Genomic DNA, 14,700 nt, shown 5'->3' with positions numbered 1-14,700 from the left:
ATGGCAGATTGTGCCGAAAGCCTGCAGTCTAATATCTTGGAACTTGAAAATAGGTGCAATGAGTATGGTATGAAAATTAGCCTCTCGAAGACTAAATTGATGTCAGTAGGTAAGAAATTCAACAGAATTGAATGTCAGATGGGTGATACAAAGCTAGAACAGGTCGATAATTTCAAGTGTTTAGGTTGTGTGTTCTCCCAAGATGGTAATATAGTAAGTGAGATTGAATCAAGGTGTCGTAAAACTAATGCAGTGAGCTCGCAGTTGCAATCAACAGTATTCTGTAAGAAGGAAGTCAGCTCCCAGATGAAACTATCTTTACATCGGTCTGTTTTCAGACCAACTTTGCTTTATGGGAGCGAAAGCTGGGTGGACTCAGGATATCTTATTCATAAGTTAGAAGTAACAGACATGAAAGTAGCAAGAATGATTGCTGGTACAAACAGGTGGGAACATTGGCAGGAGGGTACTCAGAATGAGGAGATAAAGGCTAATTTAGGAATGAACTCGATGGATGAAGCTATACGCATAAACCGGCTTCGGTGGTGGGGTCATGTGAGTCGAATGGAGGAGGATAGGTTACCTAGAAGAATAATGGACTCTGCTATGGATGCTAAGAGAAGTAGAGGTAGACCAAGAAGACGATGGTTAGACTCAGTTTCTAACGATTTAAAGATAAGAGGTATAGAACTAAATGAGGCCACAACGCTAGTTGCAAATCGAGGATTGTGGCGACGTTTAGTAAATTCACAGAGGCTTGCAGACTGAATGCTGAAAGGCATAAGTCTATAATGATAATGTATGTATGTATGAATGTATAAATTTATAAACAGAAATAGCTTAATTAAAATAGAATGGCATGTTTCATTCTTGAAAGAACAATCAAATTTTATCAAATCACACTGAAATATGTTTAGAAGTGTATAAACATTCATGTTTATTTCTGTTTAAATCCTTAAAAACGTTAAAATCATGGAAAATCTATGACAGTGGAGAGCGGTGAGGACTTCATTAACACATTCACTCCCATATCCCTCTGCAGGTATTTATTCATGCCACCCACGTTTATTTTATGCCACCCTGACTCGCTAGGTAACATGTAACGCAGTCCTGTACTATAAATCTTAAAAATCCAAAAATTTGTACATACGTTCTATTTGTTTACTTGCTATGACTATTCGTTATATAACTCAGCCCTACTTGAATTCCAAGCATGCACTTCACAGACCTCGGGATTGGCACGTGTTTATTTAGATCACATATTCCACAATGCGGGAAAGTACCCCAAGCTGTAGTAAAATATTCATCTGCTCGCTATCTACTGACAAACTGATATACTGAGTCATCTAACGTACATTTCAATGTAAAAAGTAGGTACTAATTAAAATCCGACTAAGGTCCGATACAGTATTTTACACACGTGAAACCTAATCCCTCCATGGTCGGATATGGGAGTGAATATGTTAAGAGAAGTTCCAGAATTCAAGTTTCTCTGGAGGGTAGGATATGTAGTTGTGAGCCCTAAGGAAATGGACGAACGGACGGACCGACCCTCTGAATTGGAGGCCTCAGTGCTGACCATTCAGCCAATGAGTCGAACTAAGGGAATAAAAGCAATAAACCATTTAAATTATAATAAATGCAGGCAGTTAGAGCTATGCAGGGATGAAAATATTAGCACCGAAAAGGGTGGCGAGTTATGTTTTAGAAAATCAGTCTATGAACTGACGAACCAAAATACAAAATGAAATGAGAACAGTTGTATTGTTACTGAGTAGGTTATCAATTACTCGTCCATCAGGCATTGTGCTGGTGAACCAAGGATGGTGTTTAGGGATGTGTCGTGGACATTTATTAGGGCTAACTGTAGATCCATTCCATCTACTTTGCATTCTTGATCAAAATTTTGCTATTTGAATATATCTTTCAGCCAAGTCTGTTTGATTTTGGGTATTTTGGGCCTAAAATGTGGTGATAGACTTTCCAGTTTTTACAAAATTTTGTGAATTCCTTAGAGCTATACTGTGGTCCATTGTCTGTTTAGAGCACTTCAGGAACTCCATGTACTGCAAACTATTTTCTTAGGTGGTTTATAACTTCTGTAGAGGTTGAGTTTTAAAGTCTGGTGATGTCAGAAATTCTCATTGTCAGCAATGGTGATAATGTAATTTTTACTAATGCTGAATAGATCAGATGCAACTATCTGCCAGGGTAGCATTGGTATTTTCTTTTCCAAAGTGGTTCGCTACTGTTACTTTTTTGCATTCTTTGACATACTGAGCAGCTGCTCATACAGGCAGTTATATTTTTTGTCAAAGACTTCCAGTAGAATAGCTGTCTTGCTCTGTTCAATGACTTCTCTAGTCCGTTATGACCTACGTGAATATTTTTGCTATTGTAATATCTGAAGTTGTCTCTTTTCAGTTTTGACTCTATTTATAACTGTCAGGTTTTTCAGCCTGCTGAAAATAATTTTGATTAATAAATTTATAAACTATCTGAAAAAGAAAATGTATGGCGACAGTAAGGTAAGGGTGTATTCTGCCCAAAGGCAGGTCTGAACCTAGCAATTTACTATCAATTCTGTTAAGTACAGATATCAACAGTCCACACACTGATTATTCACTTGCCTTCAAAACGCAAGACTGATCACTCTTTCACTCAAGTCGATTCTGAAAAGTATAGATATCAACCAATTCCTCAGCTCACTGTAACACTCACTCTAACCTATACCTCCACATTCTCTTACTGCACTGTCTCTCACTGGCTGACTGACTCTCAGCTTGTCAACTCGATATATATACTGTTCAACAAACGGTCTAGAAATATTGACTTCTGGAAATGTCCTTGCAACACTCTTAAGTGGAACACATCCAAACATAAAAGGAACAATTGAACGACTGGCCTCTCGATTGGAATAGATCAAACTCGAATATTCTATTACATACACACAAACCACATGGACAAGCCTATAACATTCCTCTTGTTTCTAGATGTATCTGGATAATAAATCATTACTATAAGTTTCCAGAAACCTCCATATGTATCAGAATGATAGTGGATGATACCCCATATATGACTATTACAGAGATTTCTACAGTTTCAGACTACACAGATTTTGAGGTTAGACATATTCACAGTATGTAATTCGGTTATACAAATGTTCAATACATATTTACAGGGTATAGTCATACTTAGCATTTGATAAAAGATAATTAAGATACATTAACAATAATACTGGTAATTTAAGGTTTTACAAGAGTTAGGTTATGTGTAGGATGGTGTACATATGACAAAAAGAAACAGCTTGCAGTGCACTCCCGATAATTCACATGCAGATAATTCGCTTTGCGGTTAATTCGCAGGTCTTGGAGAGTTATTTTTTAAAGTATTAATTCTTACACCCACTAATCATCACGCTGAATAAACTTATCTCTGCCTAGTTTAAAAGAATTTTAATGCGATGCGTGGAGACAAAATCATTGATATTTGAGGAGACTGGACTTTGTTTCTCTACGATGTAGCAGTAGGCCTATATGCACACTGCTGCCAGAATGCTGCAAACTTAGAAACATTTGAACATGTTGCTGTACGTGGCACAGCACAGATTACCGTAATCTTGGAAGCAGAGACAATGAAAGAGGAATGCACTCGGAATTTAACCTCCCTCTCCCCACAGCCCAAGGTCACTGAACTGTAAGCCAGGTGAAGGGTAGGTGCGCCAGCAGCGATTGTATTGTATGCTACTGTACTTGAGAAGTGTGAACAGAGTGTGGAAGTCTTTTCAAAGTTTTGAATAAATCAGTAGTAAGAGTTTTCAGTATGAGTGGTCGAAAAATGAAATGTAAAAGGTTAACTGTCAGTGAAAAACTGAAAATTATAGAAAGACTGGAGAAAGGTGAGGTGTCATCAAAGTTAGCCTGTGAGTTTGGTGCGGGTGAAACAACAGTGGGAGACATGAAGAAGCAAAAGGAAACCATCATCAAATTTTCTGCTAATTGTGATCGTTCATCATCCCGGAAATCAATGAGAACATTGAGCTATGCAAATCTAGATGAAGCCATGATACGGTGGTTTAATTAGAAATGAGCGGAAGGTATTCCTGTGTCCGGCCCAATGTGTGCTGAGCAAGCAAAACATTTTCACGATGCTCTTGGCTTAGAAGGCGATTTTAAAGCATCTTCTGGCTAGTTTACATTGTTTAAGAAATGCTACAGAATACGAGAAATTGCTATTCATGGAGAGCATCTCAGCACAGACACAGGTGCTGCTGAAAAGTTTGCACAGGAATTTCAATCATTCATTGAAAAAGAACAGCTTGACCTTAGACAACTTTACAATGCAAACGAAACAGGGTTGTATTGGAAATGTTTACCGTCCCGAACATTAGTGATGCAACAAGAACAGCAAGCCCAAGCCGCAAAACATCCAAGGAAAGAATAACCATTATGGCATGTGCTAACGCAAGTGGTGATCATAAATTAAAATTATTAGCTATAGGGAAATCCAGAAAACCCAGTTGTTTTAAATGAGAGAATGTACCTTTGTAGTACTAACATCAAAAGGCAGCGTGGATGGACACACAGATGTTTAAGGACTGGTTTCACAATCATTTTGTGAGACAAGTGATGGCCTACCTAATTGAGCAGTCACTGCCAATCAAAGCAGTGCTCTTGATTGACAATGCGCCTTATCATCCACACGAAAGTGAACTTAAAGAAGGTGATATTTACATGAAATACCTTCCCCCTAATGTAACTTCTGTTCTCCAACCTACGGACCAAGGCGTTATTGCTGCTTTAAAGAACAACTACAGGTCATCTCTGTTACAGCAATTGGTTGAGGAAGGCATCAATATTCCAACATTTTGGAAGGACTTCAGTTTGTTGGATGCTCTCCATGCAGTCAATAAGTCATGACCGAGCTCGATAGCTGCAGTCGCTTAAGTGCGGCCAGTATCCAGTATTCGGGAGATAGTAGGTTCGAACCCCACTGTCGGCAGCCCTGAAAATGGTTTTCCGTGGTTTCCCATTTTCACACCAGGCAAATGCTGGGGCTGTACCTTAATTAAGGCCACGGCCGCTTCCTTCCCACTCCTAACCCTTTCCTTCCCATCGTCGCCATAAGACCTATCTGTGTCGGTGCGACGTAAAACAACTAGCAAAAAACCAAAACAAAACCGTGGGACAAAATTACCGCTACTACACTCGCACAATCATGGAAATCTGTTCTAGGTGAAGAGCAAGCATTCGCCAGCTTCAGTGATGATGATATTTCGAACGGGCAACGTGGTCTCGCTACGATGATATCATTACTGAAAAACCTGGATAAATGCCAAGATGCAGAAGAAAGTGACATTATTGAGTGGTTAGACATCGATAAGGACGATTATGGTTTCAGACATGAAAGTTAGGAGGATATTATATGGAATTTGACGGTTGGTGAGGAAGACGGAGATTCAGATGATATCAAGTGTGGGAGTGATGCAACGGAAACCCCGAGAGTTTTGCACACCCAAGCTAGTGTGTCTATAGACACACTTACCTCCTACATAGAAAATAGAGATGAATTTTCATATTCAGATATTATTTTCTTGAGAAATGTACGATCCAAAATTAGAAAAAATGAATAATCGTCTAAGAAACAAAAAGTGATGACTGATATTTTTCGTTAGATACGAATGTTGGCATAATGCACATGGCATTTTGTAATTTTTCTCTAGTGTGTCTTACAATACAATGTGAAGTGTTATAATTATTTTATGCTTGTTCATAAAATACATTTCATTATTTTAACCTATGGTTTTGTTTTTACCAGGCTTAAAAATGACGGGATAATTTGCGGTTTTCGATAATTCGCGGAAGTGCGTGCATTAATTACCGCGAATTATCAGGAGTGCACTGTAATTAAAATAGATAGTAGGTATAATAGATATTTTATGTATAGGCCAATTAGTGCAGTAAAGTAGAGTAGGGACTAGGCTCAGATTTCATGTTGTTAGTGTATTCACAGTGCTGGTTAAGTGTAAGAAAAGTGTCATTAATTTTGCCAAGTAAAATAAATCATCTACCTAAAAATATATGTCATTTAATATCATATTTTATCTTTCAGGACTGATGCACTCATCCAAGAAACTATCAGGAAGAAGTTCAAAAATTGCACTGTTCTCACTATTGCTCACAGGCTGAACACAATCATGGATTCTGATATGGTACTGGTCATGGATGCTGGAACTATGGTTGTAAGTATCTAAATATTAAATTTTTAAAAATATAAATTATATCAAATGAACCCTGTCTTCATTGAATGTGTAGTTCAGTTGCTTATGGGGCTCTCTTTGAGGATCAGTGATAAACTGTCAGCCTCCAGATTGTAAGAAAATAGATTTTTGAAGGATGGAATGTCCATTCAGCCCTCCATATTATGTGATACTAGTATTCAACAGATCTCTGGTGTCACACTTGATGGTACCTGTAAATATTAAAAAATTGGCAATAACTCTCCCAATAGAGCTTCACTTCCTCACTCACTTTGTAGAGTAAAACAGAACATCCAAATTGACATGCAGGCAGTGAAAATATACAAAAAATCAAAATGCTTGAATCTAAAAGAATATATCATGCATTAATATTAAAGTAACATACCTATTAATATGATAAATTCAGTAGGCTATTGTGCCAATGATCTTGCTCTGTACTGTCCAGTGTAGTTAAACATTCATGCAGAATAATTGTGGCCAGTCTCTTAGGCATACATACCATAGTAAAGTCCATATTACTATTATTATTAATTGGTTAAGTGATCGCCTTCTTCACTTGAGGTTCCAGGATTTAATCCCACCACAGTTAATTTTCATTGTCCAGCTCTTTCATTGAATGGTTAGTGCAGTGGCCTTTGGTTCCAAGGGCCCTGGTTTTGGTTTCCGGTCAGGTATTTTAATCTTCAATGGTTACATTCCTTAGCTCAGGGACTGGGTGTTTGTGCCGCAATTTGTCCCCCACCACAATAATACACAGTTTCCTATACACAACACATGCTGCCCATCCTGAGAGGGTCTGTCTTACGAGGGCAGCACCAGGTTAGCAGTAGTTGCACACAATTATTATAATTGACATTTGAATATTCTATGTGATATTCTCACTGGATTTACAAACACTTTACAGAACTCCTTTCTCTGGGGAAAATTTTTGGCGATCTTGTTTTCGCGTAAAGACAAATAAAATTAACACTTGTGGTCTAAAATCTGGGATTTAAATGCTCATTAACTTTCTCCCTTTGTGGTTCTTATATTGAAGCTTAGGATCAGAATCTCTTGTCACTAAACGGATATCACCTTGTTCTTCATGGTGAACCAATCCTACTTGGATATAATCATAGACCTTCACAAAAATGACTTTCAAAACTCTCACTTGTTCTATTTCCTGCTGAAATCTCAATAGTTGTGAGAATATGGGTTGCTCCAACAAACCAGTACCTTTCTACAGACATCTCCCATGTGGTGGTGTCTCTTTTCTTTCTTTCTTTGTTTCTTTCTTTCTTTCTTTCTTTCTTCAGACTACTTCAGTTATCTGAGATTTTTGCCTCTTAATTTATTTACTCGTAATAATGTTATTTTACCGGCCCTTCAGTGTAGGGTACCTGCCTCTTACCCAAAGGCCCCAGGTATGATTCCTGGCCAGGAAAGGGATTTTTACCTGTGCCTGAGGGCTGGTTCGAGGTCCACTCACCCTACTGTATGTGATTACAACTGAGGAGCTATTTGATGGTGAGTTAGCGGCCCTAGTATAGAAAGCCAAGAATAATGGCCGAGAGGATTTGTTGTGCTGACCACACAACACCTCATAATTGCAGGCCTTTGAGCTGAGCAGTGGTCGCTTGGTAGGCCATGGCCCTTCAGGGCTGTTGTGCCATTGGGTTTAGTTTTAATAATGTTATTTGTTTAACATCCATTCAATTGCTGTAAATTTTAAGAGACATCTGATTGTCGGAATTCTGCCCGACAGGAGGTTCTTAACATGGCAGAAGTCAATGAAACAAAGTTGTTGCTCTTAAACAATCTGAAATGCCATGGACCTCAGTTGAGCTCGAACCTGCTATTTTGGAAACAGGACAACAACTACCAAGTTACATTACCAAAGTTGGTTCTGTGCTCTCTTCTGCAGATGGGAGTAAAGGACGATGGCATTGATATTATAAAACCAATCATTTATTGGACAGTGCAGGTCCATACTTCATGAATTAATTTTTATACTTTTCAGTGATTAGTTAAAATAAATTTTGTTCTGAACTTCATTTAACTCTGAATATATTTAATATGAGCAATTACCTATGTAAGGATTTAGCGCTGGATACTCGCATCATCTTGAACCAACTTCAGGTATTATGAAATCAAAGAGGAAATTTAATTATCTTCAAAACAGTTAGCTAAACAATATATTGCAGTGAAATGTCACATTAGGTGGAAGTAACAAAATGATCTGTGTATTAAAAGAGTTTACTAAAAACAGCTTTGGCAAATCCGTCTGTCCGTTCTACTGGGCTGATTTGCTTTATTTTTGTTTTATTATCTCCAGAATTACCTGCTGGTTAATCGTGAGACATTGATAGGTCTCTAGGTTCATTCAACTTTGAGTAATCTTAAAATCAAATCATTAAATGATCACTCCAATAATTGCAGGTGAAGGCTTACCCTAACCCGCAATACATTCTGTCCTTAGCAGGTTGCTAAGTGACTAACACTTTCATTAGTATTCTGATATTCATCTGATTTTCATCCTTGGTAATCTCATTGCATGCAGCCATGTTTGATAACTACCTGTCAAGCCAGAAAGTAAACAGTTCCTCTGATCACAGAAGAATACTATTCCCTGTTAGATACTCTTTGATTTTCTAACCTTTTTTCAGCTTCCAAATATATTCAACAGAAGGCAAAGCATTCCTAATAACTTACATGTTGCTAAGAGAAAAAAAACTACATAAAAACTGACCCCATTGTGATATATGCCTTAGACCTTATTGGAGAACACCTATCGTAGGATAACCTACGAAGGTAATCCCAAAAATAAGGTCTCCAATTTTTTTTGTAAATACATAGACCTGTTTATTTCTACAATGGTTTACATCATTTTACAGCTTGAACATTTAGCTATTTTTCTACATAATCACCATTTCGGTCGATGCATTTTTGTAGACGCTGTGACAGTTTTTGTATGCCCATGTCATACCAGCTCGCTGCCATGCTGTTCAGGAAGTTGTGAAACTCATCTTTCACCTCATCGTCTGTGCTGGCACCCATCTTGCGCACACTTTCCGGTACTTCAACTTTTCCGTTAAAGTTCTGTGAGCGGCGCTTCGGGAAACCTCAGGAACCAAAGTGCAGAGATCATCCAGGGTGATCCACAGATCTTCACGCATGATTTGCTCAACCTTCATCACTGTCTTAACAGAAATTAATGGTCTCCCGCTCCTATATTCATTGTGACTTTCAGTCCGACCGGCTGCAAACTCTCTACACCACTTACGAACATTTTTGACATCCATGCACTTGGCGGCAACATCCAACGGGAGCTCCATTCTCAATGGCTATCAAGCCAAGACCGAGTGCCTCAGGGCGACGTGCGCACGTTTATATTTGAGTGCGGGAAACACTCTTCACAATATTGTGACCAATAGCCACACAAACAGAGTTCTCTATTTATAAAAATAATAGGAGACCTTATTTTTGGGATTACCTTCGTAGCTACATGTGAAAGAGTGAAGGCCAGGTATCTTAAAAAAATTCTGTTAGGCAAAATATGCTCCTTTAAAACTAACCTATGAGCTCACATGACAACCGTTCCATATAGAAGAACTGCGATTAAAAATACCCTTGCCTTCTATGACACAAAAACAAGCTTTAAATCAAGGCTGCATGAGAAAAAAGCGAATATATGGATAGAAATTTACCAAACAGACTGCATGATGACATCAGAATGGATGAATTCTGACTATGAACTGCGGCATACCAGAATACGCTTCTTATTAAATGTTCAGAAAACCATTGAAAAGAGCAGGCAAAACAATATGACTAAGACAGGCATATCAAGACGAGTTATCTGACCTATTTATAATGAATGCTGCAGAGCATCACGGGTCCTCTATTGTTATATTAAAAAATCCAGTTAGTTCAATACTACATACACAAAAAACAAAACAAAAATCCACCTTCAAGGAAAATTAATTTATTAATTACAGTAACTACAGAGGATCTGCTCAAACATTTCGTCTGAAAGAATATATCATGCATTAATATTACAGTAACATCCCTATTAATACAATAAATTCGGCATTGTGCCAATGGTTTTGCACTGCACTAACCAATGTAGTCAGACATTTATGCAGAATTGTGGCCAGCATCTTTGGTATGGTCTGCTCTTTGCAAGAGAGTGCATTTATTTTGGACTAAGTGGTTAGCATGATTTGGCTTCATAGATTGAAAGGCAGATACAATATTACTCTCCAAACAGTTTGTGCTGAGGAACATGATGGCCGAAAGTACACAAAATGGGTGAATGTGTACATGCTTGCACGCAGCCGAAGTTTAGTGCTACTACAGTCAAGAACAAGCACTACAGTGATGGTGCCAACAACAATCAGGGATAGAGAAAGCCTTTGATGTTCAAAGTAGCTTGAATTAATGTGAATATAATGAAAAGTACGAAGCACTACATCTGAAGACCAGGAACAACATGGGCTGCACAAGCAAGGACTACTTGTTTCTACCTTGTCATCAGTATAACTCTGGCATATAGGAGTGTGGACCAGTGTGGTACCAAAGTGCACATCTTAGCAAGGTTGACAAGAATTTCATCAGTGAACTGGGGCTAAAGTATCCGACTCATGATTCCATGCCACAGGTTCATTCCAACGTGAAGTAGTAAATTTTTAAAATGTGAGCTAAAATCTCGAGACCTTAAGTCATCATTTTTAGCATGTTAAGACTTCTAGCCCTTTCCACTCTGAGATATTTTCTTTGAAATTTGAATTTTTTTCTTACTTCAATGTGCGTAATTTTGAGCCTAGATTTCAGGAAAAATAGAACAAAAATATTTTCTTTGCCGTTCTCGTGGAAAACCACCCGCATGATCATACTGGTTAGGGTTTATTTGAGCACATTTCTTTGCTGAATGACACATGTTGAGAATATGCAATTCTGTAAGTGGATGATTTTATTTACAGTAAATCAAATATATGGAGTAAAATAGTTTAAGAACATCAATATAGGACTTATACAAACAGAATATTCTTTGAAAAATAGTCTTCGGTTCGATGCCGGTTGGGGACTCGGTGATTGACGTGTAGGTAAATGATTAGAGAATGATTATCAGTAGAATCATTATCTCTTGTGTGTTCTTCCTCTTCATCAATATTGCCACCATGATGAGAATCATCAGAATCATTGCCTATGTGTGAAGACATAGGTTCAGGTACTCGCTCATCATCATCACCATCTTCACTGAGTTAAGTCCTTACAATCAGATGCATAGGTTAACCTCGCTATTTCTTCATCTGATATCCCTAAAATTCATATAAATATATGTATTTTGTATTCACATAAGTATACTAATGCTTAATTAGAAAAATCTTCCCAGAATACTAATGATCACTTTTGAGGTTAGAAACACACCATTACGGTACCTCAAATTAAACCCTAACCCACAACATCATGGTAGTTACAAATTGACAGTTTATTATAAATGCTAGGTTCAAAAAGTAGCATTGTTAAGGATATGTATACCTTCTATGATGATTCTAGGATGTTTTAAAAAGATTCACAACAAAATCAATATATAAAAGCTAATAAAAAGGGACAATTTATCTTGAGGCTGCATGGTATGTTGTGTTTACAAAAGTGTAAACACATCTGCTGCCTCCTTGTGCCCAACTATCGAAATAAAAACAACTGCAATACGAAGCGCGGAACCCGCACGATCATTGCAGCCCAGTGTGACACAGGGAAACAGGCTAGTTTTCTTTTAATAAAATAAAAACCCAACCCGCACGATCGTGTGGCTCAGGGTGGAAAGGGTTAGAGCAGGGGTTTCCAAAAGGCGGCCTGCGAGTAGCATGCGGCCTGCGAGAGCTTTGGAAAAATTATATATATTTTTTAAGAAATTTGAAGAAAATGTACCAAAAATATTTCATAGCTCATTCAAAAAATTATCCCAAGTCAGAACTAATTCATTATTTAATATTATTTCCTGTTTTTAAGTATTAACTTGATCTGAATAGATTATTTTATTTTTAAAATTATAAAACCCTCATTCATCATTGATTGTCTGATCTTTCGATCGAAACATTTCTGACCGAAGCCAGGCTTTACAATTCCAGATGTGATCTGAAGTATGAATTTGTGATAAATGAAACGCTATAAGTTCATCCTAGTTGTTCAGGACTGGGAGTAGGCATTTCCTCCATACCCCGCAAACGTTATGGTTTTCCCGCTAATACTCGGGTAGCAATAGAACACAGAACAACTAAATTTAACAAGCACAAAGGCTTACCTGGCCAACCTATAAAAAAAAAAATCTCTTTCGATAAACGCTAAGATGAAACACTATAATTCCATAGTTAAACCAGAGGCAACGTATGCTAGTGAAACTTTATACAAATTAAATATAAAATCTACAACAGACAAATTATAGAAAACTGATAGAAGAATTCTTAGAACAATTATTAATAAAAAAAACACCAAGTTGATGGACAGCGGAGATTGTTGCCTAACAACATTGTCTATCGTGAATGTGAATCAATAATATCTACAATGCGTAAAAGAAGAATTTCCTTTTTCTGTCACATATCAAGATTACCAGACACCAGGATTTTGAAACAACTATTTGATTACTTTTTGAAAAATAAAATCAATAATAATTGGTTCAAAGAAGTTCAGGATGATTTGAAAGAATTGGGTATAACTCAGCAACAAATCAAAGACAGAAAAGAGAAGAGGATTTTGAAGAACAAAAGCATAAGTCTCAAACTAAAAACAGTTGAACGGAAACACAAGTAAGAAGACTACAGGAACTAAGTGGACCGAGGAGAGAAAGCTGGCTCATAGTCAGCAAATGAAGGAGTATTGGAAGAAGAAGAAAGCAACAACTTTACCCAAGAGTAGATACGAGCCCCGTGGTCCTCAGTAGGCCTAAACGACAAAGAAGAAGAAGTTGAACGGAAACAATATACTGTATCGGACACACAAAGGGCTTCCAGGTCGGAGAGGATGAGAAAGTTCTGGGAGAAGAAAAAGAAGAAATTAACTCAAATGTATTGATTTAAGTGCTCCAATATGGGCTTAAAATATGTAAATAATAATAATAATAATAATAATAATAATAATAATAATAATAATAATAAAACCCTCATTTTTGCGAGAGCATATATTTTTGTATGGATATAATTTTCACTTACATGTATATCTTGCCACAATGAATATAAAATCAATATTTAAACATTTGGGAATGTTTTTAAATAACTTACATTTGAATATTGTCATACATATCTTAATGATGACATAAAAACTTTTGAATTGTCATGCAGACATACGATGTGCAACATTCAATTGTTTCATAATTCAATTCAATTGTCCTGGGTATAATAGTGTTAATAATTTGACTCCTTTATGCTGATGTATAATAGTGTTTTAAGCAATTAAAATTATCAAACCTTCATTTCACTTGAAAGATGAACATTATTTCATACTGGTACCTGTGTTCTATTTGTAGAATTTTACGAAAATTGGCGTATTATTAAAGTGCAGCCCACGATCATACCTAAGGTTTCCAATGTGGCCCTCGAGCCCTTACTAATTGGAAACCCCTGTTCTAGAGGCACACTTTATGTCCACCCAACAAAATTAACTTAGCCTTATAAACTGTACAGTAAAGTTCCACTTTGCTGTTAGATGGCAGTAATCAAAATGTCAAAATTTATGAGCAGACCACCTAAAGGACACCACTTCAGATTGTCCATTATTTGGTAGCATAAGCATCATCATCACCATCATAATCGCTGACACAAAACGTGCTGAATTGCTTGTTGATGAAATACTATTGGCAAAATGTCTCAAATTGGCATTATTGATTCTTATCTGTTGATCTCAAGTTGGAATATCAGAATACTACAAATTTTTAGCTTAATTTCTGTTGCATTGTTCCAGGAATATGACCACCCCTTCTTACTTCTTCAAAACCAGAGTGGATATTTTTACAATCTGGTGCAAGAGACTGGGAAAACCATGGCAGAACAACTACAATCGGTAGCAGAACAGGTGAGAAAATCCTATTGCTTTTTTTTTAATGTTCTTGATTTTAGGCAAGTAGAGACTTCATGCAGAAACTAATCTGGTATTGAAAGCGGCAATAACAAATTGCATGTCACAGTTACTGCATTACATCAAGAAGTATAGGAAACTTTCTTGCCTTCATTCTTAGCTGCTTGAAAATAGGAAAACCATCAAACATTAAATATAATCATATAGTGTTTGATAGAAGGTATAAAAAGAGATTACTGATTCAGTAATGGATCTTGATATTAAAAGTTCTTTGTCCTAACGTATTTTAGTACAAAGTAATGGAAATAGAATGAAGAAGTGTTGAGATATATCAGTGGTTCAGGGTTCGGTTCAGTAGGACTACAACTCGAAAGTGGATTGTCCAGTGCAGA

The 14,700-nt window shown here is 37.1% G+C and overlaps 1 protein-coding gene across 2 annotated transcripts in view; it reads left to right on the top strand.

Annotated features, from left to right (window-relative positions):
- Nucleotides 1-14,700, top strand: part of LOC136866449 (ATP-binding cassette sub-family C member 4) — a 431,945-nt gene that overhangs the window by 411,096 nt on the left and 6,149 nt on the right. For both annotated transcript variants that reach the window (XM_067143403.2, XM_067143404.2), the window contains 2 exons: nucleotides 6,112-6,241; nucleotides 14,195-14,305. In XM_067143403.2, coding sequence (XP_066999504.1) covers nucleotides 6,112-6,241; nucleotides 14,195-14,305 — 241 coding nt within the window. The remainder of the gene's footprint in view (nucleotides 1-6,111; nucleotides 6,242-14,194; nucleotides 14,306-14,700) is intronic.

Source organism: Anabrus simplex, chromosome 3 (genome assembly GCF_040414725.1).
Source record: "Anabrus simplex isolate iqAnaSimp1 chromosome 3, ASM4041472v1, whole genome shotgun sequence".
Taxonomy (NCBI): domain Eukaryota; kingdom Metazoa; phylum Arthropoda; class Insecta; order Orthoptera; family Tettigoniidae; genus Anabrus; species Anabrus simplex.
This window is presented reverse-complemented; position numbering and strand designations above follow the sequence as displayed.